Raw genomic sequence first — 22,259 nt, 5'->3', positions numbered from 1 at the left:
CCCCCGAGGGGAGCGTCACGACACGGCGGCTGCGGGCTGGGGGGCGGCTCCCGTGACTCGGAGCCGGGGGAGGACAGCGCTGTTCCCATCCCTGACGAGCGGTCCCAGAGTCCCTGCGGGGCGGGAGAGAGCACCCCCAAACGAGCCCACCTGGCACCCACGCCGCCCTTAAAGAGAAGGATGTGGCTTCTTGGAGGGTCCCTGCTCCCCAGCACCCGTGGAAGAGGCTGGAGCAGGGATCTGCCCTGGAGATTCAGGGGAGGGTCCTGAGGGGGCTGTGGAGGTGGAACCTGTGTTTCACCAGCTGCACGAGATGATGGGAGGCCGATGCACAGGAGCTGCTTGCTCAGGCTGTGCCACACCTGGGGGCTGGAGGGGCCAGTCCCCACCGCAGCCGTGTGTGTGTGTGTGTGTGTGTGTGTGTGTGTGTGTGTGTGTATTTAGGACAATGATTGCTCCAGACACCTTCTCCCCATCCCCTGGGCCGCAGGGATGCCCGTGCCGGGTCCGTTCTGCTGCACGGCTGCAATGAGTGTGGCTTCCACGGGAAGGCACTGCTGCCCCTAACCTCACCCTAAATCCACCCCTACCCGGTGGAGAGTGCACAGTGGAGGTTAGGGGGACCAAGGGACCCTAACCCGAAACCCTAACGATAACCCTAATAAAAACATACTTCATTCCCAAAAAATATTGGAAAAAGAGGGGTTTCCTTACGTAAGATTTCTGATAAGACGGAAAAAGGAGGATTTTCCACTCAATTCAAGCCTTTAAAAATCCTAAACCTTACCCTTAACCTTGACCATGAGCCTGAGCTGGACCCTGACTCTGACCCTAACCCTAAGCATAATCCTAAGCCTAACCCTAGGCAAAAAAAAAGCAGCCTAGGGCTAAGGCTGGTTCCAAGGAAAAAGCTGTGGAGGAAGGCAGGTTGTGGCAGTTTTGTGTTCCCCTTGGGATGCCTTTTGCAGCTGCAGTGTGCCTGGAGCTCTGGGCATTGTGGTTTAAAAAACCCTAACCCTAGGTGGAACCCTAACCCTAGGCAGTAAACCCAGCCATTTGCCTGGGGCTTGGGGCGCTGTGGGAGAGAGAAAAAGCAAAAAAACCCCAAAACAACCAATTGTAATAATAAAGGGTTTGAATATTGTGCAGTGAAGTGGGGCTGGAGCCTCTGCTGAGCTCTGCAAAAGCAGGGAAATAGGAAGGAGCTCGGAATGGATTGACAGCACCCAAACTGGGAGCAGAAGGGAGCTGGGGGGACTGGAGGGGTTTGGGGGGGTGGCTGCTGGCAGGTGCCTGAGCCTGTGGTGTGTGAGAGGTGGTGGATGTGACTGGGATGGGTCTGGATGGGATCCAGGTGGTGCTGGGGGAGCTGCTCCCTCCTGGGATGACTTTGCTGGCGCAGAGATGCGGCCACGAGGATGGGGAACCTCTTGGGATGCTCTGTGCAGTGTGGGATCCTAAACCCTTTTGTGACTTTCCCAAAAGCCACTTTCTGGCACGGGAAGAGGCGTGGGGGTCACCCCAGCACTGGCTGGGGGCCCCTCCCAGCACAGCCCCTCACTGCGGCACCGATCGATGACCAACATAATCACTCCTGCAAAGGCAAATCCGTGCTGGCCTCGGCTGCTTGGTAGCACTCCAAGGAAGACAGAGTTTCCCTGCAAGGATGAGGCCATGAATATTTTATGTCCGAGGAGGATATTTCTTTCAGGAGGTTGTTGCATGAATTATGGAGAAGTTGGGAGGAGAATTCGGGTGCTGCTCGCCGGGGTCGGCTCTGGGCTGGAGGCTGTGGGGCTTTACCTCAGGTTCCTTTCCCTGGGCAAGGTGTGCCCCTCACTCCCCACCACAGCAGCAATCAGGGCATGCTGGAGGAGCCTCTGGTGCAAATCCATCCCCGTTTGGGGCAGTTTGTCCTCCGGCAGAGCAGGTTGGTGCGCGCAGAGTGAACGGGGCAGTTTTGGCACGCGTTGGGTGTGGGATGGGTGCTCAGCTGCCAGTCTGGAGGTGTGTGAGGGGGGTACAGCAGCTTCCCTGGACACCTGGAGGGGACAAGCAAGGAGTGGAGCCCATCCCTGCTTTCCCCATCTCCTTAGGCCTGGATGGGTGCTGGAGATGCTGGGGTTTGGTGCTGGGCCCACCCAGCATCCCGTGGCTTTCCATTTCCAGTCCCAGTCCCTCACCAGAGCTGGTGCTGCTGCTCTCCTCTCCCTTCTGCCCTCTCCCCTGCCCATGTCCTGCATCCCAGGTGCTGCTGCAACCTTGCTCCAGCACAGCTAGTTGGGAAAAACAAGGGGATTGTCTTCCATGCCATCCCTGCCTTCTGTGTTAGTTAATGTGTAAAGATTTTCCTCTAATTGTCCTGTGGGTGCAGAGGGAGTGTGTGCTGCCTGGCCGTCACAGTTAATTTTACCAGCAAATGTTCTCTCTCCTTCCCTATTCTCTATTTTTTTTTTTTTTTTTGAGATTTAAAGAAAACATTTCCAGCTGCTCATGATCCCTGTGGGTGGATTAGAAAACCCCTCCTGCACCGAAATGGAAATGCAGACAGAGCTGTCTGTCCTTGTTTCCTTTCCCAATGCTGGGTTTGAGGGACAGGGTTGTGCCTTTGGCATGTTGCACTGGGGACAGGGGGACACCTCTGGCTTTAAAAACAAAACTGGTGGCACAACAGGAAGGTTGGTTCACAGGAGCAGGGTGGCACCACTGGGACCCTGATGCTGGTTTGGGGGCAAGTCCTGCTCTCTCTGAAGCATCAGCACAAAAAGCTGCTGATGGTGCAGGACAAGGGATTTCCAGGAGAACATTGTGCCTCAGCTTTTCATGTTTCTGTGCTGTTTAAACCCCAAATTTGGAGTAATCACTGCCCAAAATAACCTCTGGCCACTCAGCACGTCCTTGGGCCTGAGCCCTTCCCTCCTTTTCTATAAAGCAACAGCTCCTAACTGGGATGGGAGCAGTTCACCAGTTGCACTGAGTGGGTCACACTGGAGGGCACATCCAGCAGGAGCCCTCGTGTTTTGAGTGGGGTGCAGGGCTGGGCTCCAAGGCTCCCAAATGCCCTGCTCCTTCCCCAAGCTGGAGCAGCAGCTGCAGGAGGGAGGCAGGACATGGCCCAGGGCACGGAGCTGACAGAACTCCCCGTTTTTGGAGATGCTGGAACCATCTCACGGGGTCAGTGAGCAGGGGCAAAGCAGCAGCTTCTCTTTCCTGGGGGCTGAGGCCGGCAGGGTCCATTGCTGTGCTGAGCTGTGCTGGCCTCTGCTCTGCTCCTGGGGGTGTCCCCGTGTGGGTCTGCCCTGGGCTGGCTCTCCTCAGCCGCTCTCTCGCCATTAGGTGGAACTGTTGCAGAGGAGAAGAGCGATGCTGCTGCCCGACTTCGGGCTCTCATAGCCAGGCACCGGCTCTTTGTCCTCGTGTCACGGCAGCAGGGAGGTACAGAGGGGGATTTTGTGGCTGGATACACCCAAGAAAGGGGAATAACCCCCCGAGAAGAGGCTCTGAGGCTGCAGCAAGAGGAGGTTTGGGGAGAGAGGCATTGCCTCCATGGCAGCTCCCCAGTGCACTCCATCCCCTCCTTGCTGCCATGGGGGAAAAGCCCAGAAGCCCAGAAACGTCCCCTTGGTGGCCTCTGAGAGGCAGGGCTGGTTCCTTGGTGCCACCTGGGGTTTCTCTGGGGGTCCCACATCATCTGGGGGCTGTGGGTGCCTGGCAGGACCCTGGGCTGCAGGAAAGCCTCTGGTGGGAGCTTGACAGCCCCAAAGTAGGTGAAAGGCTGCCAGGGAGCTGGCACAGGTACAGGAGCCTTCCTCACGAGGAGGAGGAGGAGGAGGAGTTGTCATCACTGCCAGCCTGCAGCCGAATCATCCCTCGTTCATTGCTGATTCCTCCCCGCAAGCCCGGATGGGTTTTTTCTTTTTTTTTTTTCTTTTTTTTTTTTTTTTCCCCGCATTTCTTTAAAATGCAACTTTTCCCATCAAGATCTGTTAGTCATGAGGCGTATAATGAGTTTTATATATATTTAAGTGGTCTGACATTCGGCATTCCATTATCCCCACTCCTTGAGAGAGGCACGGACCCGATGTGTGAATGTCAAGCCCATGCGAGCACAGGCAGTGCTGCTGCTCCTGCTCCCGAAAGATCCAGATCTATTACCCACCTTCATGTGCTGAGGCTGTGTGGGAGTCTCTTTCTTCAGGAAAGAAATCCAAGGCTGCTTTTTTTTTTATTTTTTTCCCTCCTTGGCCTATTATTTGGTTGTTTTTGGAGGGGCCGAGCTGAGTTGTTCTGTTGGTTTTGTTTTGCAGTTTTGTTTGTCCCTTCGGTGACCGCCCAGCTCAGGGTGAGCTGATGGCTTTTTGCAAGCAGCTCATGCAATTCCTGCTGGAAAATGTGGGGGCTGAGCCAGGGTCACCCCCCTCATTCCCTGCCAACTTCCACAGACACTTTTCCCATCCCTGTCCTCTTGCTATGGCTCGGCTCTGCCTGACGTCAGTGAAAATCTTCCCTTTGCTACAAAATCCCTGAGGAAAGTGTCATCACGGCTCTTCTTTCTTTCTTTTCCTCCTCAAATCCTTCCTCTGCTCTTTTCTTTTCCTCTGACCCGTCCTTTTATTTCTTCCTGTTCCACCAGCACTGCAGGACCTGTGTCCCTGTGCTGCTGCTCCTCCCAGCCACGTTTCTCCCCCAGACAATTGGGACACTGGAAAAGCATCCCCAGCCACCCCCACCCTTTACCCTGCAAACTTATTTTTCTTTAAATACACACGAAAATAGCTCTTGCCGGGCCTTCTGCTTTTTAATTGTGTAGATATTACAGCTAATTACAGTTCTATTAATATTTCACTTTGAATTAAAGATTTATTTTCCTCACCCTTCTATCCAGGAGGGAATTCACACCCCAGGCGATTGCAGGCACTGGCAATGCAGCCCCCAGATGAAAAGGGCTGGGTGTGATTCCTGAGCCTCCATCTCTTTGACAGGAGTGACCCATGAGGAGGAAGGAGGAGGTGGTGGCTTGGCCATAAATTATTCAAAGCCCTTTTGCAGAGCTGAGCCGGAATGTCCACTCCATAAGATGCGGTTTCAGGTTTTCCTATATTGAAAGAAAAAAAAAAAAAAAAAAAAAATCAAATTGCAAGCAGTTGTGTCTCCTGGATGGCGCTTGGTGGCCTCAGCAGTGGACACAGTGACCTTCCTGGCTGGCCAGGGGCCAGGGCAGCAGGAGGCTGGAGCTGCGAGCCCAGAGCTGAGCCTGCCTGGGGACAGCTATGGGTGAGTGGGCTCAGGGCTCCCAGAGCCTCCTGTGAGCCTGGGAGTTCAGGGAGAGGCTGCCTGGGGCCCTGGAGGTGCTGGGGCAGCCTGGATGAACAGGAGCATGGAGCTGGGGACAGGCTCAGGCCCCAGCCCTGCCCTCGGGATGAGGAACTCGCTCAGCTCCTCTGGCTCTGTGCCTGCAGAGCTGATATCGATCCTGGCGGACTTCCCCGTGTCCATTTGCTGATGGCATCGAACTCTCCTGGAGGGTTTGATCGGCTCTGACCCCGGCACTGAGCAGGAGCCCTCGCAGCGACCTTTGTGGGGTTTGCAGAGCTGCTCTCGGGGTAACCCCACAGGTGAACCCCTGCCTTCACCGGGGTGTCTGCCACCCTCTCAGCCCCACGCCGTGGCCTTTCCCGTTGTTGTGCCGGGGGAATCACCAGCCTCAGCTGGATTTCCAAATGTTAATTGGGCCCTGACGTTCCCGGTGGTGACACGAGCGCTGTGCTGGTATTTTGGGTCCTGGCTGGCAGGGGCTGTGAGCAGGGGAGACGTGCAGGCCGTGAGGAGAAGAGAGGCACTGCCAGCTCAGCCGTGGTGGAAAGAGCATCCTGCAGTCCCTGGGATTCAGGGGGTTGAATCTTTGGGAGGGTTGGGTTATGATTTTCCACTGGAGCCAGGGCAGCAGTGAGGCACTCCTGAATGAGCCAGCTGCCAGAGCAGCTCAGGTGATGCTTCAGCCAAAATTCTCCACAATTTATCCCAAACACCTTCCCCCAGGGATTCTTTGGGACTGGGAAGGTCAGAGCAGGGTGGCCTGGAGTCCTCATGACCCCAGACTGTGAGCAGAGCGCCCTTGTTTCTCCTTGTTTCTTAGAAATCCCCAGGAGCTGAGGGCTTCACCCGATTTAGAGCAGGGACCTTGACCTTAGGGTGCCTCTAAAAGCTACTTTTGGCAAGGGATTCGTGCCTGGCTTATCCTGTGGTGTCTGGAGTCCCCTCAGCCCTGATTTGGGGCAGGCAGGGGCTCCTGTCCTCCAGGGACTTGGTCTTTGTGTTCTCTCCCCACTGAGCACAATGCAGATTTCCTTTGTGTGTTCAACTCCTGGCATCAGCACTGCCATGGCTGGGGATGCTCACATGGGGGGTTGTGGGGCTGTGCCCCCTCCTCTGTCCCACTAAAGCAGAGTAACAGCAAACACTACTCCTGTTCTTGCTGTAAACAAAACCACTGTAACAGCCTGGTGGCTCTGCAGCTCTGGGCAGCATCCGGTGAGCACCTGGATCCAAGGGAATATTCCAGTGGCAGGAAGGTGGCTGGGCAGCTTTTCAGGGGCTGCACCTCTGGGGAGGCCAGGGCTCTTTCAAATCCCACCACTGGAGCTGGGCAATCCCAAGTGCTTCGGCAAAACGGGCTCCTCTCCACCCTCCTAACCAGGATTTGGGTGGAAAGGAGCCTTTTCCGAGGGCAACCAGCCCGTCTGGGCGCTGGCTGACCCTCACCAGGGCTGCGATTTCGCTGTTACAAACGAGCAACACAAGACACCCCTCAGGGAAAACGAGGCTGGGATTGCGTGTTTGTGGTCCGTGCTCGGTTCTTTGGTGCCCCACAGCCAGACCCCGCGGATGGGTCCCCCAGGAGGGGCTGGGAGCTGCGGCAGCCCCGCGTGCCCGCAGGTGAGCGCCAGGGTGTGCCCAAATCGCTCCGGTGACCGAGCAATCACCGCCGTGTCATTACCGTGATGGATCGCAGCAGTTAATGTGTCAATGGCCATTACCAGGGGGTTGTGTTTTCGCTGGATTAATGAATCGACACCGCACGACGGGCTCCTCGGAGCCGCGGGGCCCGGCGGGGGGGCACAGACGGGGAAAGCAGGCGAGGCAGGAGCCGAGCTCCGCGGGGCGCGGGGTTGGCAGCGTTTTCTGGGAGGGAGAAGAGAAGGGCAACGGCTTGGGGTGACAGCATCCTCCCTCGCCGCTGCTTGCGGGAGCTGCTCCCACCTGGAAACGGGAATTGGAGGATGGCTGTCGCTGCAGGGAGCCGGAGACCCTCAGCATCCTGGCAGGGAGACCCTTCCTCCAGGAGCCGGGGGTCCCCGCGCTGCGCTAGTGCTTTAAGAGGCTGGCAAAGCCGGCGGCGGGCTTCCCAGCTCCTCTTCATGCAAAACTTCCCCGGCCCCGGCTCTCCTCCTCCTCCCCCTTTCCCCCCTCCTCCTCCCCCTTCTCCACCTCTTCCTCCTCCTCCTCCTCCTCCTCGCCGCGGCTGCGGTGCGCGGAGCGCGGCGGGTCCCGCCCGGCTGCGGCTCGCTCGGCTCCCGGGCCGGGCCGGGGCTGGGGGGGCCGGGGCCGCCCCCGCCGCACGCCGCAGGGCCCCCCCGGGCTGCCCGCGCCCCCGGGCCGGGGGCGGATCGCGGCACCGGGCACCGGGCGGAGACGGGGCCGGCGGCGCCGCCAACTTGGCACTGCCCGCGGGTAAGTGCGGGCGGCGCGGGGGGAGCATCCCGGTGTCCCCGCACCTTCCCCCGCGGCTGGAGTGCCCCTCGCTCCCCCTCCCTGCAGCCTCGCCGCTCTCCCCCTCCACAACGCTCCGGCGAATTTTCCGCCTTTCCTTTTATTTTTGGGCTGGGGGGGCTGCGACAGCGGGGGCTGCAGCCCGGAACCCCCAGCGCTCCCCCCTCTGCCACTCATCGCATTTTCATTGCTGGGGACTGCGGAGCGCTGCCCCCTCCTCGCCCCGCTGCTCCCCCCATCGAGGGGCACGGAGGGCACCCCTTGCCCCGGTCCCCAACCCGCCACCTTTGTCCCCAGAGGTGCCCACTGGCCGGCGAGGGCTCCGGGAGGGGAGCTGGGGGCTCGTCCGGACGGAGGGGGCTGGCAGGGGTCGGGGCAGGAGGCGGCGGGCAGGGGCGGGTGGCCGTGACCGTGGCCGAGCCGCCGGCGGGGGCTGCCCTCGCCTCGCCGCAGCGGGCAGCGCCCGCAGAGCCGCCGCAGGGCAGGGCAGGGGGGACAGGGGAGCTGCGAAGGGCTGAAGGCGCTTCCCCTGCCGGCTCGGAGGGGCTGTGGGGGGTACGATCCTTCCTCGGCGCCGGAGCGACCCCTCGGAGGCAGCCCTGGGCCGGGCAGAGCCCCGCTCGGGCACGGGGTCGGTTCCTCTCCCGAGCGTTCTCCCGCTCCTTGGCGCTCTCCGGGCGAGCGGATCTGAGGCGTCGGGAGCCGCTGGGGAAGTTGGCAACCGTGAGAAAAAACCGGAGAACTCTCCCACTGCCTGCCCGGGTGCAGCCCCGCCAGCCCTCCTCCTCCTCCTCCTCCTCCTCCCCCCCTCGGTGTGATGAGTTTGCCGTGCTCTGCCAGCCGGGTGATTTTCCGTGGGCTGCTCCGGCGCTGGGGGATGCCCGCTGCCTTCGGCGGCGGCTGCGACGGAGAGGCTGCGGGTGAGTCACCGCCTTTGCCATCGCCATCAGCGCTGCAGGTGACCTGTGGCTCGGGGCTCGGCGGGGGTGGCACCAGGCAGGGCTGGCTGCGGTGGCACCTCAGGAACCCCCGGGCAGTGGCCGTGTGCCCCGGGCAGGGCTCGGGGAGGGGCGGAGGGATGGAAGGATGGAAGAGAAGGAGCAGAGCTGATCTGTTGAATGCAGCGAGGAGCTCGGGAAAACACCACGAGAACTGCCAAAAGAATAAGCTCGTTTCCTTCCCCGCGTTTGAGCCCTGTAAGCAGCGTTTATCTGCATCAGGCAGTGGGGGATGCTCTGTGGGAAGTGCCGGGCAAGGCTGTGAGGGGGAGAGCTGGGACAAGACCCTTTTCCCTGTCACCTGCCACCTCTGCGCCGGGGTGCTCGCTCCGATGGGATGTGCAGAGATCCCTCTTTATTCTGGCCAGGCTGGAGGGGCAGTGCTCCTGGTGGGGGTGGTCCCTCTGTGATGGCAGAGGGTCCCCATGGGCAGTGGTGGCTCCAGTTGCCCCGGGCTGGGGGGCTACAGGCAAAGCCCTTCTGAGGATGGCATCAGGCACTGGCTTCGGGGTGCTGAGCTGCACCTCGGGGTGTCAGAGCAGCGTCAAGGGGATTTTCCCATGGGAATCCAAACTCGAGTGGAGCCATGGCCTGGCCCCACATCCCAGGGGCCAGCATCGCCCTGCGGAGCAGCCTGACGGCTCCCCGAAAAAGAGCATCACGTGCTTCAACTTTGGCATCAGGCAGGAGGAGGATGGATTTGTCAGCTCAGCCACCCCCTTCCAGCTCTTCCCAGAAAGGCAACGGCTTGAAGAAGTGGCAGGTCCTAATTATAACATACGTGAACCCGCGCCCGCCGCCCTCCCCGGCTTCGTGCCTGCTGCGGGCACCGGCTCTTCCTCCCGGGCACTGCATCTCACCGAGGGTTTTCCTCCCTGCAGTTCCCTGGACGGCCCCGCACAGAGCCTGGCTCAGGATGGGGGTCTCTGGAGTCACCGCCGGGGGGGTGTGGGCAGGGGCTGGCACTGCCAGACCGCAGTGTCGGGGCGTGGGTGTGATGGGGAGCGGGGACACCGCGCGCTGCCGCGGGCACCGCCGGGCACCAGCAGTCAGGCCGTGCTCTCGCTCAGAGCCAGCACCGTCCCAAATTGCAGATGGCGATAAAAAATTAATTGCGGGATTCTGCTGCACGTGGCAGGAGCGGGGACCAGCACCAGCGGCGGCTCCTTCCTTCCCTCCCTCCTTCCCTCCCCGCCGCTGGAGCTCTGCGCTGGCTGCCCGCGGATGCCTCGCGCCGCCTGCCCGCAAGGTGAGCTGCTGCTCTCTCTCCGCTTGCTCCGGGGCTGGATCCTGCTCGCCTTCCCCCCCTGCCGCGCCATCCCATCCTTCAAAGTGAGGGATTAGCCCTGACCCGCTTGGCAGCGGGAGGGAGGCGGAAGGAGAGGGCTTGCTGCAGTTAAGGACAAATATAAATATGGTGTGATAAATGTTCCCTGGATTTCCTCTGTGCCCTACGGGAGCACTTTTGGTTGGACTTCAGCATCCTTCAGGAGATGCTCCGGGGCACTGAGGTGGGTGGTCATACCCAGCTTTTCCCGACGACGGGGCTCTGAGCCGGGTGCTGGCAGGACCTGGCTGCAGAGAGGACGAGTTGGCACCTTGGTGATGGGCTCAGGCTTGTGCGAGCGTTGTGCTATCGGTTCGTGCATCGATTGAGGGGTTGCTGGGGCAGGGGCTGTGTTTTGGAGCTCACTGGGGGGTTTGGATGGTACAATCTGGGGTCTCTGCTCTCTGCTGCCTGCTGAGCCGTAGCCTTGCTTCTCCGAGCGGACACTGGGGTACTGGACCTGAATACTTAAGGTTTTGCCTGTCGGGAGAGAACTTAACCTGGCATCCCCTCCCTCTGTCCACGTCTCAATTCTGCTCTACTTCATGGAGCTTTTGCAATTAAAAAGACCAGGAGCCAAGCAAAGTACCCTGTAGCTGCTTGCAAGCGGGAAGAGTGAGTGTACACTAATTGGGATATTGTGCTGCCTGCTGGCTGGCCCTGCTTGCTGGAGGAAGAGCAGGTGGGGAAAGAAATAGCCTTGATTTTCAAAAAGATGCTGTGGAGCTGGTAGGAACCAGTGTGGCTTAAGCTGGCACAGCCCTCCCAGTGCCAGGGCTGGGCTGGAATCTCTGGTGCTGGTGGAGCTGGGCTCTTTGGCAGCTGGGGATGGGTGCAGGTGAGTGCTGGGTGCTCTTGGCTGATTATTGCTGCATCTCCTGGGCTGTAACCAGCTCAGCTTCTGCTGGGTTTAACAAGCCCCAGAAAATGCTCTGGCTTTGAACTGGGAGATGATGGATCCTGCTGCAGGCAGAGCTCTGGGCAGTGGGGTCTGTCCGGAGTGTGTCCACCACAGTCCAGCCTGGGCAATGCTCGCAGGGATGTGCAGGAGGAGCTGCAGGAAGGAGCCACAGAGGCGATGCCTGGGGTGGCTGGTTGCTCCTCCAGGCGCTGGAGAGGGTTTTGCAGCAGGAGATCTCTGTGATGTGGGGGAATTTTTAATCAGAGTTTGATTTCATGGAATCACAGAATGGTTCGGGTTGGAAGGGACCTTAACGCTCATCCAGTTCCAGCCCTTGAAATGGGCACGGACACTTTTCACTCGACCAGGTCGCCCCAAGAGGGGCTCGCCTGCCCAGCTGAGCCCTCTCCTGTTCCTTCCAGGGCCCTCCGTGGCTGACGATGCCGGTGGCCCGGTGGCCACCACTAGAGGGGGGCAGGATGCCACCGTGCTCCATCCATGTCCGGGGCGCCGGGACCCGCAGGGCTCTGCCTGTGCTGGGGCAGCAGCCCCGGCTCCCTCTGCCCTGGCGCTGCTCAGCCCACCCTGGCTCGGGCAGGGGATGACCCACACCCGGGAGATCTCGGTTTGCTGGGTGCTTGTGCCACCTCCCAGATCCAGATCGGGCTGTGGCATAGCCGGGATGAGGGCGATGGGAGGGCTCTGTCCTCACCGATGCTGTGCTGGTGCAAGTAGGAGAAAGCAGATTTTCTCCTTCCTTTGGGGCTGGGGTAAGCACCGTGCTGAGTGATGATCCTACCCTGTTATTGCCTTATTGCCACCCTTGTGGTGCCCCTGTGGAGCCGGGCAGGTGGAACAGGAGGGTGGCTGTGGCTCCTCACTGCCCAGTGTGTGTGGGTAAGGATGTTCCCTGCTCCGTGAGCACCTGCTGTAGGCAGGTGTCCTCTTCCAGATGTGCACCTCCCTCCAGATGTGCCCCTGGTGGAGCAGCTGCTTTGGGGAGGCTCAGGCATGGTGGAACCAAGGTCTGGGCTGTGTGGAAGCAGCGACCTGAGTGTGGCTGAGGAGCTGCTGGGGACAGGTGGAGGGGACAGGGGTGCTCATCTGTCACCCCTTCCTGGGCCGTTTGCAGCAGGGGCTCATCGGGTAACTCTGGCTCCATTTCCTCCGTGAGGGATCCAAACCAGCTCCCTCCTCCTCTCCCCATTATTTGTGCTTTCTTCTTGCCTGCCGTGATATTTTTACCTTCAGTTCGTTCAGATTATATGATCAAAGGAGCCACAAAGGGGAGAGAACAGAGAGGGAAAAAGCTTAAAAGAAGAAAGGGAAAGGCAGTGGGCTCTGGGGGCACTGCCAGCTTTGCGGGAGCTGCCGTGGGCTCTGAGGGTTTTCCTGGGAGCAGGTCCATGGTGTGAGCATCCCACCTTTGATGGGCAGAAGTGTTGCAGCTCCAGGGATGAGGGTGGGAGAGCTGACCTGCTTTTGGCTGGTGCGGGGCTCTGAAGGCAGCTGTGGTGTCTGAGCATCCCTTTATCTCCCCATCCTCCTCCTCCTCCCCAGCACGGGCAGAGCCTGACCCACTCCCAGACCATGCAGGAGCCACATTCCCCTGCTCCGTGCCCACTGGTGATGTGTGGGGTGCTCCTTGCAGGGGAACAGGACCATCAGAGCAGAGCTCTGATCCCTGTCCCTGATCCCCATCCAAGCAGGGCTCTCCCAGCAGGCTGGGGCGGGGGTTTTGCTGCAGCATTCCCAACCTCCTGCCTTTGGAAGCACAGAGCTGGGCACCGGGTAATTCTGGTTCCTTAAAAGCCCCGGCTGTCAGAATCGCTTTGGAGATGGGCCTTCAAGCGGCTGCGGCTGCATCGGCCGGGGAGGTGCATAATTTATGGAGGTGAGTTGAAGCCAGGGTCCTCCTGGCTGGGATGGCTGCAGAGCAGGAGCACCCTTGGGGCTGGTGAGACTCTGTCCAGCAGCTGTGGGCTTGGGTGCCGGCTCTGAGCTTGAGCTGAGGCTAATTTAAGCTGTTTCCTTGGTCTCACTGTTGCTGCTCGTCCTGCCTGGGGAATGCATTTGCCGGCTCGGCTCCTCGCTGCTTTTGGTGCCTGCATTAATCATGCGCTGCCCTCAGCATCCATCAGCGGCTGCTGGGAGAGAAGGCGGGGATGGGCACGAGGGCGAGCCTGCCTCGGGGGGAAACTGAGGCAGGGGCTGTGCTGCTGGGACAGGGACAGCTCAGGTGCTGTCGATATCTGCTGCTGGAAGCCGTCGATAACGGAAGCAGCTGCTGGTTCAGGAATCAGTGCCCTGAAGGGAGAGCGGCAGGAGTGCGGGGCTTTGGGCTGTGACTCGGATCTGGAACGCTGGGTTTTGGCAGTGCCTGGCTCTAGCTGAGGATGCAGACCTCAGTCTGTGGGGCTCCAGACAAGTGGGCTTGTGGAAGATGACTGAAAAACCAGCTGGGAAAAAGTAGGGGTGTTTTAGGATAGGCAGGGACCAGGGCTGGGGGTGTGTGTGGGGTTTGCTGCACTCTGAGCACTGTCTTGGGACACCCTCTCAGTTCCCTTCAGAAGGGACAGGGTCTCAGGGCCCCCTCTGGCCTGTGCTGTTCTGTGGGGCAGTGTCCCTGCGGCCCTAAATCTATTTTTTTGCAATAATCCCTAGTGCTTATTTCCACTGATGAAAGCCTGGAACAGCCAATGTCCTTTTCCTGCTCCTGCCTAATTTTCTCTTCCCTTTTCCCTGTCCCTCCAAGGTCTCCGGAGGAAGGACCCGAAGCTTTGCGTGGGCTCGTGGCTCTGCTGCTGTCTCTCCTCTCTGGTGTAGCCATGCAGACCCCAGCACCCTCCTGCATCCCGACCTCCCTGTGCTCCCCCGGGGCCGGCAGCACCGTGGGGAGCCGCTGACGGAGCCATGCCGCCCGCCCAGCCCAGCCCGGCCCCCTGAGTGCCGCGTTCCCGGCCCGAGCTCTGCCCCAGCACGGCCTTGGCGATGAGCGGGGGTCACTTTTGCATGGAGCGTTTGTCCTTCTGCCTCCTCCTGAGTGCCTGGAGCTGGGGGTGGGCGCCTGGGGGTGCTGCCAAGCCCAAAGGCCAGGGCTACCCGCACATGAACTCCATCCGCATCGACGGCGACATCACGCTCGGGGGGCTCTTCCCCGTGCACGGCCGGGGCGCCGAGGGCAAAGCCTGCGGGGAGCTGAAGAAGGAGAAGGGCATCCATCGCCTGGAGGCCATGCTCTTCGCCCTGGACCGCATCAACAACGACCCCGACCTGCTGCCCAACATCACGCTGGGCGCCCGCATCCTGGACACGTGCTCGCGGGACACGCACGCCCTGGAGCAGTCGCTGACCTTCGTGCAGGCCCTCATCGAGAAGGACAGCACCGAGGTGCGCTGTGTCAGCGGGGGACCCCCCATCATCACCAAGCCGGAGCGCGTGGTCGGCGTCATCGGCGCCTCGGGCAGCTCCGTGTCCATCATGGTGGCCAACATCCTGCGGCTCTTCAAGGTAGGGCTCGGCCAGGTGAAGGGAAGCCCTCGGCAAAACCCCTGCGGGTGCTTTGGCAGCTTTTCTCCTCGTGTGCCTCTTCCTCCACAGCTGGGGGGAGGCAGGGCTGGTGCTGTTAAAATGCTTCTCCTGCCTCCCCCGGGTCCCTGGGGATCCCTTCCTCCATCCCTTCTCCAGTGACGACACTCGGAGCAGGAGGATTTTTGTCTCATCTTCCCCGGTTTCGTGGCGCTGGTGCTCCCACCCTGTGGAGGGGGCTGGATGGGAGGTGGGCTGAGGGTGGGCGTGCTGCTGGTTCTGGGGGATGCTCCCTTGGGGGTGTGGGTTCTCCCCAAAATGTAAATCCCACCTGAGCCAGAGGGCTGGAGGCAGCGATGGCCGATGGCAGGGGACAGCTGGGGCTGCTCTGCTCCGGTCCAAGGGGACATCAGCCAGGCTGGGGATGCTTGTCCTGTGCCACCAGCCCCAGAAGTGCTCAGGCTGTGGTGGGATGAGTAGGGCTCTTCCTCCTGCTCTGTGCCAGCTGCAGGAATGCCGAGGAGTTGATAATTCCTTTCCCCCTTGCTGTACATTTATTTATCCACAACCCCGTCCCTGGGCTGCAGAGTGTGTGTGAACAAGGGTTCCTCTGCAGAATTGAGGGAGAAATGTAAATATTCTGCACCTCCAGTGGCAATGGTGGTGCCATTGCCATCCTGGCCTTCTCCCAGCACCCTGAAACCCCTGTGTTCTGCAGGATTGGTGCTGTTTCCCCCTCTGTCTTTCCCCTCCTCTTCCTCTGCCAGCCCATTGTGCTGAGAGCTGGGTCCCCTCCTGGGAGGGCTGGAAGCTGTTAAGTGAAGACGGAAGAACCAGATCGCTGATGGAGTTTGATTTTTCTGGGTCCCTTTTTTTTTAAAAACGTGTTAATGTTCCAGGCAACGAGTGAGAGGGCTATTCAATAATTAAAATAATATAAATTAGAGAGAGTGGGAGGAACTTAAAAGCTATTTGCCAAGACAAAAAAGATTGAATACTTGTTCTGGAGAGGAGGAGGGAGGCTGGAAGTGGGGAAGGAGGTAGGAGAGTGACAGTCAGAATAGTCGGGGGCAACTGAAGTCTTTCTAGGTTCTTTTGTTTTTTCCCCTCACCCTTCTCCTCCAGTTTTGGTCCTTGGGCAAAGAGCTGTGACCTGTTCAGAAGGATTTCACTGAGCTCAGGTGCAGCCCTGCCCCAGCTGAGGAGCCAGGCACTGCTGCTGCTGCTGGTGCATCCTGAGCCCCAGGAACTTTAATCCAGAGCTGATCCCGGCCCAACGGGGCAGGGAAGAAATGCAGATGGGGGGACGAACAGAGACTTCAAAACCCCTTGGGAGAGGAGAATAAGGAAAATCTCAGCCTTTCCTAGACAGCAAGGAATCCCAGTGGGGGGGTTGGTGCCCTCCTTGGTGGTCCCAGCGCAGGGACACCATTCCCATGGGATTGGGGTCATGTCTGGGCACAGCCATTCCTGCAGCAGGCAGGGGCTGGGAGTTTGGGGGGTCTGGAGGCTCTTCCCCCCACCATGACCCGAGTGCTGCTGCTGCTCTTTGTTATTCAAACACTGCTTTTATGGCAGGCACATGCTTAAAATGAGAATAAGGCGACTTCCATTTCACGCCGCCGCTGACCTTTAAGTGTGGGTGACTCTGCTCCGAGGTTCAGCAAAACACTGACTGCCTCGGGCACAGGCAGCTGCCTCTGGCCATTCCCTGGGGCATGGCACTTGCTGGAGCTCTGCTCTCACTTGGCCCTGTGTTGCTGTGTCCCTCCTGTCCCCCTTGGTGCTCCCCCAGCATGGGGACGTTGGCAGAAAGTGCTGGGAGCTGGCACAGGGGGACCCTCCCTGCGGGGTGTTCCAAATGCCCTCTGAGTGTTCAGGTTTCTGGAGTGCTCAGGTGGTTCTTGGGGAGGGCTCCAGCACATCTGGGAAGGCTCCAGCACATCTGAAAGGGCTCCAGGATACCCAGCAAGCAGCATAGAGTGAATCAGAGTCCACCAAGGTGAGGAGCCCACACACGCCCAGCACAGCAGCACCCCCAGTCTTCCCCCTTCTCTCCTGTGGCCATGAGCACACTGCAGGTGGCTGCTCCTGTCTCAGAATGATGCTCTCGCTGCTGTGGTCCCTTGTCCCATCCCACACTCCCTCCTGTGCACCTCTCCCTGCTCCATCCCCTGCAGACCCCCCAGCCCTCCCTGCTAGGCTGGGCCTTGCTCCTCCCTGCCAGGGCTTTTGTCGCTCTGCACCACATAAATAAATAACGGGTCCTTCGTTAGCTGCCGCCTCCTAATTAAAGCTGTACATCAGTGGAACAACTTGCAGATGTGGCATCCTCTGTCCAAGCTGGTTTCATCGCTCCTCGTCGCTCTGCCTGCAGAAAATCCTTTCCCCAAATCCATGCTCTGGGCTCTGTGTGATAGCATCTCCCTGGCGTCACTGCCAGAGCGCTCTGGCACCTTCCAGCTCCTTCCCACCCCTTGCTGCTGCCTCTGCAGCCCCAGCTCTACCCACTGGCTCCTGAACCACCACAGCAGTGATGGTGTCAAGGAATCCAGGCCCTTCTCCTGCAAATGGGATCCCCTGAAAGGGATCTGAGGCGCACTTTTCGTCCCCATCCAGAAAGAGCTGTGCCAAGTTGGAGCGCAAGCGCTCAGCGTGGGGTGAGCAGCCAGAGGATGGCTTTGACACGTGCCAGGCACTTTGAGGTGGCTGTTTCCTCTCGGTGGCAGCGAGTGCAGGCGCTCTCTGCAGCGCAGGGCTGTTGTTCAACATGAATAATTCACCTGAGGATGGCGCTGCCCGCGCTGCAGCCGGGCACTGGGCACCCGCAGCCCCACGAGGCTGCGCTGCCTGGGGCTGCCAGGTGCAGAGCTGGGTCAGCCCCTGGCTCTGAGCCCCTCCTGGCAGTGCTGAGCCCCTCCTGGCAGTGTTGAGCCCCCTGGCTCGTGGCAGGGTGCCCTGAGGCTGTGGGGGCAGTGGGGTGGAGGGATTCAGGACAGCTTCCCCACTGAGCAGGTAAAATAACCTTCACTGAGCGGCAAGGGGGACGCTCTGATTAATCACCCGCTGCTGCCACTTCATTTCCTTGCTCTTCACTGGGCTTATTGAAACAAATTGCAGCTGCCTGGCTCCCCTGGGCTGCCCCCAGCCCTGAGGGGTCCCTGGGCACAGCTTGTTGAGGAGGAGTGGGACAGGTGGTGGCAGGGATCAGGGACAGCATCCTCCTGCGCCTGCTGTGCTTCCTGGAGTTTTAGTTCTGTCTTTTCTCTCTCCAGGGAGATGCCAAGGGCTGCATCCTGGGCCTGACCCTGTGCCCAGGAAGGGGCAGCAGGACGGGGCTGCAGCTCCTTCCATCCCAGCACTGAGTTCCAAGCAGCCCTGCTCAGCTCCTCCCTGCCCCAGCCCCTGCGGTGCTTTACGCTCTCCCTAATTAAAAGCTGCCATCCAAATGGCTCGATGATGGAAATTCTAATTAAATCAATTCCATCTTGTCGGCGAACCAGGGCTTTGCATAAAATATGCATGAAATTAATAATTATGGGGAGGGAATTAGCTGCTCCTGACCCTGTATTGGCATGGGGGAGTTGGTGCAGGAGCCCCCTGCTTGTGGGGTGCTCCTGACCAGTGTGTTCAGCTCTGGCTCTGCAGTGGTTTTGGTTGGTTTTTGGTTGGTTTTTGGTTGGTTTTTGGTTCTTCCTGCCTGCTCAGGCTGATGTTGGCATCGGTGGTTTAAGCCTGAGTTGGGATGTGCTGAAATTGCCACCTTTGCCTAATTCTTACCAGCCTGGGGGGATTCTGTCTCCTGCTGGTGGAGGAAACACCACAGCAGCTCCTGAGCCACATTAATGATGGGTGATCATGGAGGGTACCAAATGCAGCTTTCCCAGTGCATTTGAGGTCAGTCACACCAGTCCCTTGACCCTGGAGGAGCAGGATGACATCTCCAGCCCAGCTCCCACCATCCCAAGGGATGTTTCTCCAGGCTCAGGGTGCTTCTGGGTGATGATTTTTGATTCGAAACAAGAGAAGGAAGGAGGTTTAACCCCTGCCCTGGGATCACTCCCTACTCTTGGTGGGACAAGGAACTCTTGGGGTGCAGGAGAGCTGCTCCTACTAATTTCCTCAACACAGGAGTGTTTGTCCCAGGCTGGAGATGAACCAGACAAGGGACCACCAGTGCAGTAAATTTGCAGTTGAGAGATGTTTCCAGCTCCTTCTTCTACTGCATCCTTCTTTCTAAGAACCTTGAATTCCCTGCCTGCATTTTGCTTTTATGTACCTAAAAGGACTTTTGTCTTTTATCTGAGAAAATAGCTGGTGCCAGGAGTTGGGCTATCAAAAAGGCAGAGGGGGGAAAAGGCAGAAGAAATCTATGAAATGGTCATTTGGGAACTGGTATTTTATTTTCACTTTCATCCAAGGCAGAGGAGCGAGGGGAAAAAGCCCTTTCCTTTTGTTTATTAAAATACAGCTTCCACTCCATAGCCTGTGGATCAACAGGTATTTTCTGGGCTTTGTGTTCCAGCTGAGGCTGGAGCAGGATGGGCAGGCCAGGGGTTAATCCAGGCTGTTGGAGCTTGGGTGGGATGGCAGTGGCGTGGGGAATAGCTGGGACCTCTCCATCCCCAGTGCCCTGTGGAAGAGATGAAACCAAAACACTTGGCAGGGGAAAAAACCATTGGGAAAGGACTCTCTGGAGAGGCAGGGGTGCATCCCTGCCCCCAGATCACCTTTGAGGTGGGCACGGCCTCCATGCCGAGCCCGTGTCCCTCCTGCAGGCTGGGCAGGGAAGGGGAGGGGTTGTGCTGGGAGCAGCCCCCCTGCTCCCCCCGGGATGAGCGATTGCCAGGCGAGCTCCTCACCTGCTGAGCAGAATTTTAATGGAGTCTCATGCACCGGCTCCAGTCAGAGATCCCCAACGAGCAGATCAGAGCCCCTCGGAACGGAGCACAAAGCAGATTGTCACGGGGAGTAATCCTATTTGTGCCTTGATAAAGATTCCTTCCTCTCCCTCTCCCACTCCTGCTTCATCTCTCCCTTTTTTCATCTCCTGTTTTGCAGGCAGGTAGAAGGGTGGCTGCTCCTTTCCTGGGGCCTTTTAGCATTCAGGTGGAGTCGTGGGTTTATAACACCAGAATCGCATTTAATAGAGAGAGGCAGGAGTGGGAGAGGGGAAAGCACAGAGAAACAAAGGAGGGAACTGGGATATGCAGGGCTGGAGTGGGGCCAGGAGGGTTGGGACACCCAGCCCTGGTGCACATCTCATCCCTGGGCTGCAGCTCCCAGCTGGGCTCCCAGTGAGGTGGCTGGGGCTGATTACACCAACTCGGATTCCAACAGCTGGCGGGGAGAACCTGGGCTTGATAATTTAATAAGCCTTTTCCATCTTTAAGATAAATGAGGATGTGTGGCGCGTTTTGGAAATGGAAAGTGCTGTGTAAGTGTTAAACATCGCCTGATCCCGTGGTGCTAAATCATTCCAGTGTGCTGGGAGAGGTGCAGTGGCTCTGGGTAATTTAAGGGGTTTATTTAGGGCTGGGGTGGGGAGGGGCAGGATGGGTTGGATCTGTCCTTCCTGGGGAAGAAGCCAAAGGGAGACCCTGGCAATGCTGGACAGGGCAGAATTATGGTTTTTTCTTTGGTCTCTCCCACACTGGATTCTCCAGAAGCCCTTCTGGGGTCCTGCTGGGTGTTCCTGAGCTGCAGGTGGTCCCCAAGCCCCGATGGAGCACCTGATGGTGGCACATGCTCCACCTACCCCGTGCTCATCCTCAGCTCTCACCTCCCTCTCCTCCAGAGCAAGGCTTGGGGACTGTGGGCATGGCTGTGGGGTGGAGATCATCACCTCCTTCCCCTGATTCTGTGCCTTTCCCTGCTCCATCCCAGATCCCCCAGATCAGCTACGCCTCCACGGCGCCGGACCTGAGCGACAACAGCCGCTACGACTTCTTCTCCCGCGTGGTCCCCTCGGACACCTACCAGGCCCAGGCCATGGTGGACATTGTCAAAGCCCTCAAGTGGAATTACGTCTCCACCTTGGCCTCTGAGGGCAGCTATGGTGAAAGCGGGGTGGAGGCCTTCATCCAGAAGTCCAGGGAGGATGGTGAGTGGATCTCTGCCGGGATGGGAGCAGCTGAGAGAGGAGGAGGAAAGGATAGCACTGGTTGGACTCCTTGGGCTGAGCTGGGGTGGATGCTGTGCTCTGGGGGATGGCCCTGGAGCAGTGTGGGTTTTGGGGCTGCCCAAACAAGGATCCAGCAAGGCTTGGGACCAGCAATCCTGGGCTGCCTCAACTCTGCAGGGCAGGCTGCTTTGGGGAAGCATCTCGAGATCCCACTCCTTGCTCCCCAGCTCTGCCGAGCTCACCCCTCCCTCTGTGCCTGAGCCACGGCGCTGGGCGCCTTCCAGAAGACAAGATTTTTACAAATACTCCCAGGTTTTAACAGGAAATCAAGTTGGCACCAGCACGAGCTGCGCCCAATTTTAGTGGAATTATCCCCCAGGGCAGGTGCTTTAATTTGTCTACGGGCTTTGGACAGGCAGAAAGTCCGTGCTCAGCAGAACTCTTTGGGAGGATTTGTCTGGAGGCAAGAAAGCGTTTTGCTGACGGAAGCTCTGGGATGCTTAGGGGGGATTAGCAGCCTTGGGAGCAGCACAGGAGCTTGTGGGGACCTGAACACCAATCCCAGGATGGGTGAGGAGCCCTGGGAATGGCTGCTGTGGGTGCTGCTACCACAAACCAGAGGTGCCCTGGGACCCCACGGAGGGGCTGGCACAGCACTGGGGTCCCTCCTGGCTCTGGCATCACCTCAGCCCCCCAGCACAGGGTGGGATGGGAGCTAAAGGGTGTTTTTTGAGACAGTTAAACCCCTGCAGGGCGCAGGCTGCTGCTTATTACAGGCTTAAGTGTGTCTGAATGGCACATTAGGTTCTGGCAAAGTCGGTGGGACACCGGCCTATCCAGAGCCAGTCAAACTGCGTTATGGCCTTATAAATGGATAAAGGGAATAAAAACTTGGAGGTGACGAGCTCCTAATCAAAGCCCTATAAATAGGAGCAGCGTTAATTCCGTCTGTCGCGCGCGCGCCCTGGCACCGGAGCTGGCTGTGCTTTTAGTATGCAGAGGAACCCATCTGGGGATCCAACTTGGGAGCTGCTCTTCAGGATTTTCACTTGAAAAGTGGAATATTTTTCACGGGGCTGTGGCTTCTTGAGGAGCAGCGCGTGGGGATGCTCCGGAGCGGTGGCTGCAGGGGATGTGTGGAGCTGCAGGTGCAAAGGGGCTGTGCTGGGCGTGTGTGGCACTGCCTGGCAGGTTTGGGGAGGGGCTGGGGATGCTCTGCTGCCCCATCCATGGGTGCAGCCCCCCAGGGGATCTGTGGGACAGCTGAGGGTCTGCACAGGCACGACTCAAACTCACGCTCCTCCTCCACTGAGCGCCAGTAAGGAGTGGTGGTTTTGACTGGTGGTCCGGCTGCGGCGTGAGCTCTTCTCCTTTGAGGTACCTGTGGTTACCACGAGCTCCTCTAACCAGATGTTAACGATCTGACAGCGTAATTGCAGAGTAAAGGAGTGCACACGGAGCCAGAGCAGCCACGTGTTAATCTGGGGCTGCTGCAGTCCTGTAATTTGGGTATCCACATAACCTGGCGATTATGTGCATTAGTGATAATTTAGTTATCAAAAAGCAGATTTCCAAGGTGCCTGCAGTGTGAGGGCAGCCCGTGTGGTGCCA

At 58.9% G+C, this 22,259-nt stretch overlaps 1 protein-coding gene across 3 annotated transcripts in view; it reads left to right on the top strand.

Annotated features, from left to right (window-relative positions):
- Window positions 1–7,518: 7,518 nt before the first annotated feature.
- The window catches only part of GRM4 (glutamate metabotropic receptor 4), a 34,769-nt gene continuing 20,028 nt past the window's right edge, over window positions 7,519–22,259 (top strand). The window contains exons 1-3 of one of the 3 annotated variants that reach the window (XM_071450454.1): window positions 7,519–7,731; window positions 13,752–14,506; window positions 20,411–20,627. In XM_071450454.1, coding sequence (XP_071306555.1) covers window positions 13,988–14,506; window positions 20,411–20,627 — 736 coding nt within the window. In that variant the 5' untranslated portion in view covers window positions 7,519–7,731; window positions 13,752–13,987. Of the gene's footprint in view, window positions 7,732–8,546; window positions 8,691–9,812; window positions 10,018–13,751; window positions 14,507–20,410; window positions 20,628–22,259 lie in introns of those variants that run through there. The other 2 variants (XM_071450455.1, XM_071450456.1) reach the window with 2 other exon arrangements.

This window comes from Agelaius tricolor, unplaced genomic scaffold (assembly GCF_023055355.1).
Source record: "Agelaius tricolor isolate 1412-34295 unplaced genomic scaffold, bAgeTri1.0.p SCAF_30, whole genome shotgun sequence".
Taxonomy (NCBI): domain Eukaryota; kingdom Metazoa; phylum Chordata; class Aves; order Passeriformes; family Icteridae; genus Agelaius; species Agelaius tricolor.
The sequence above is the reverse complement of the archived record's forward strand: the minus strand, read 5'-3'. Positions and strand labels throughout refer to the sequence as shown.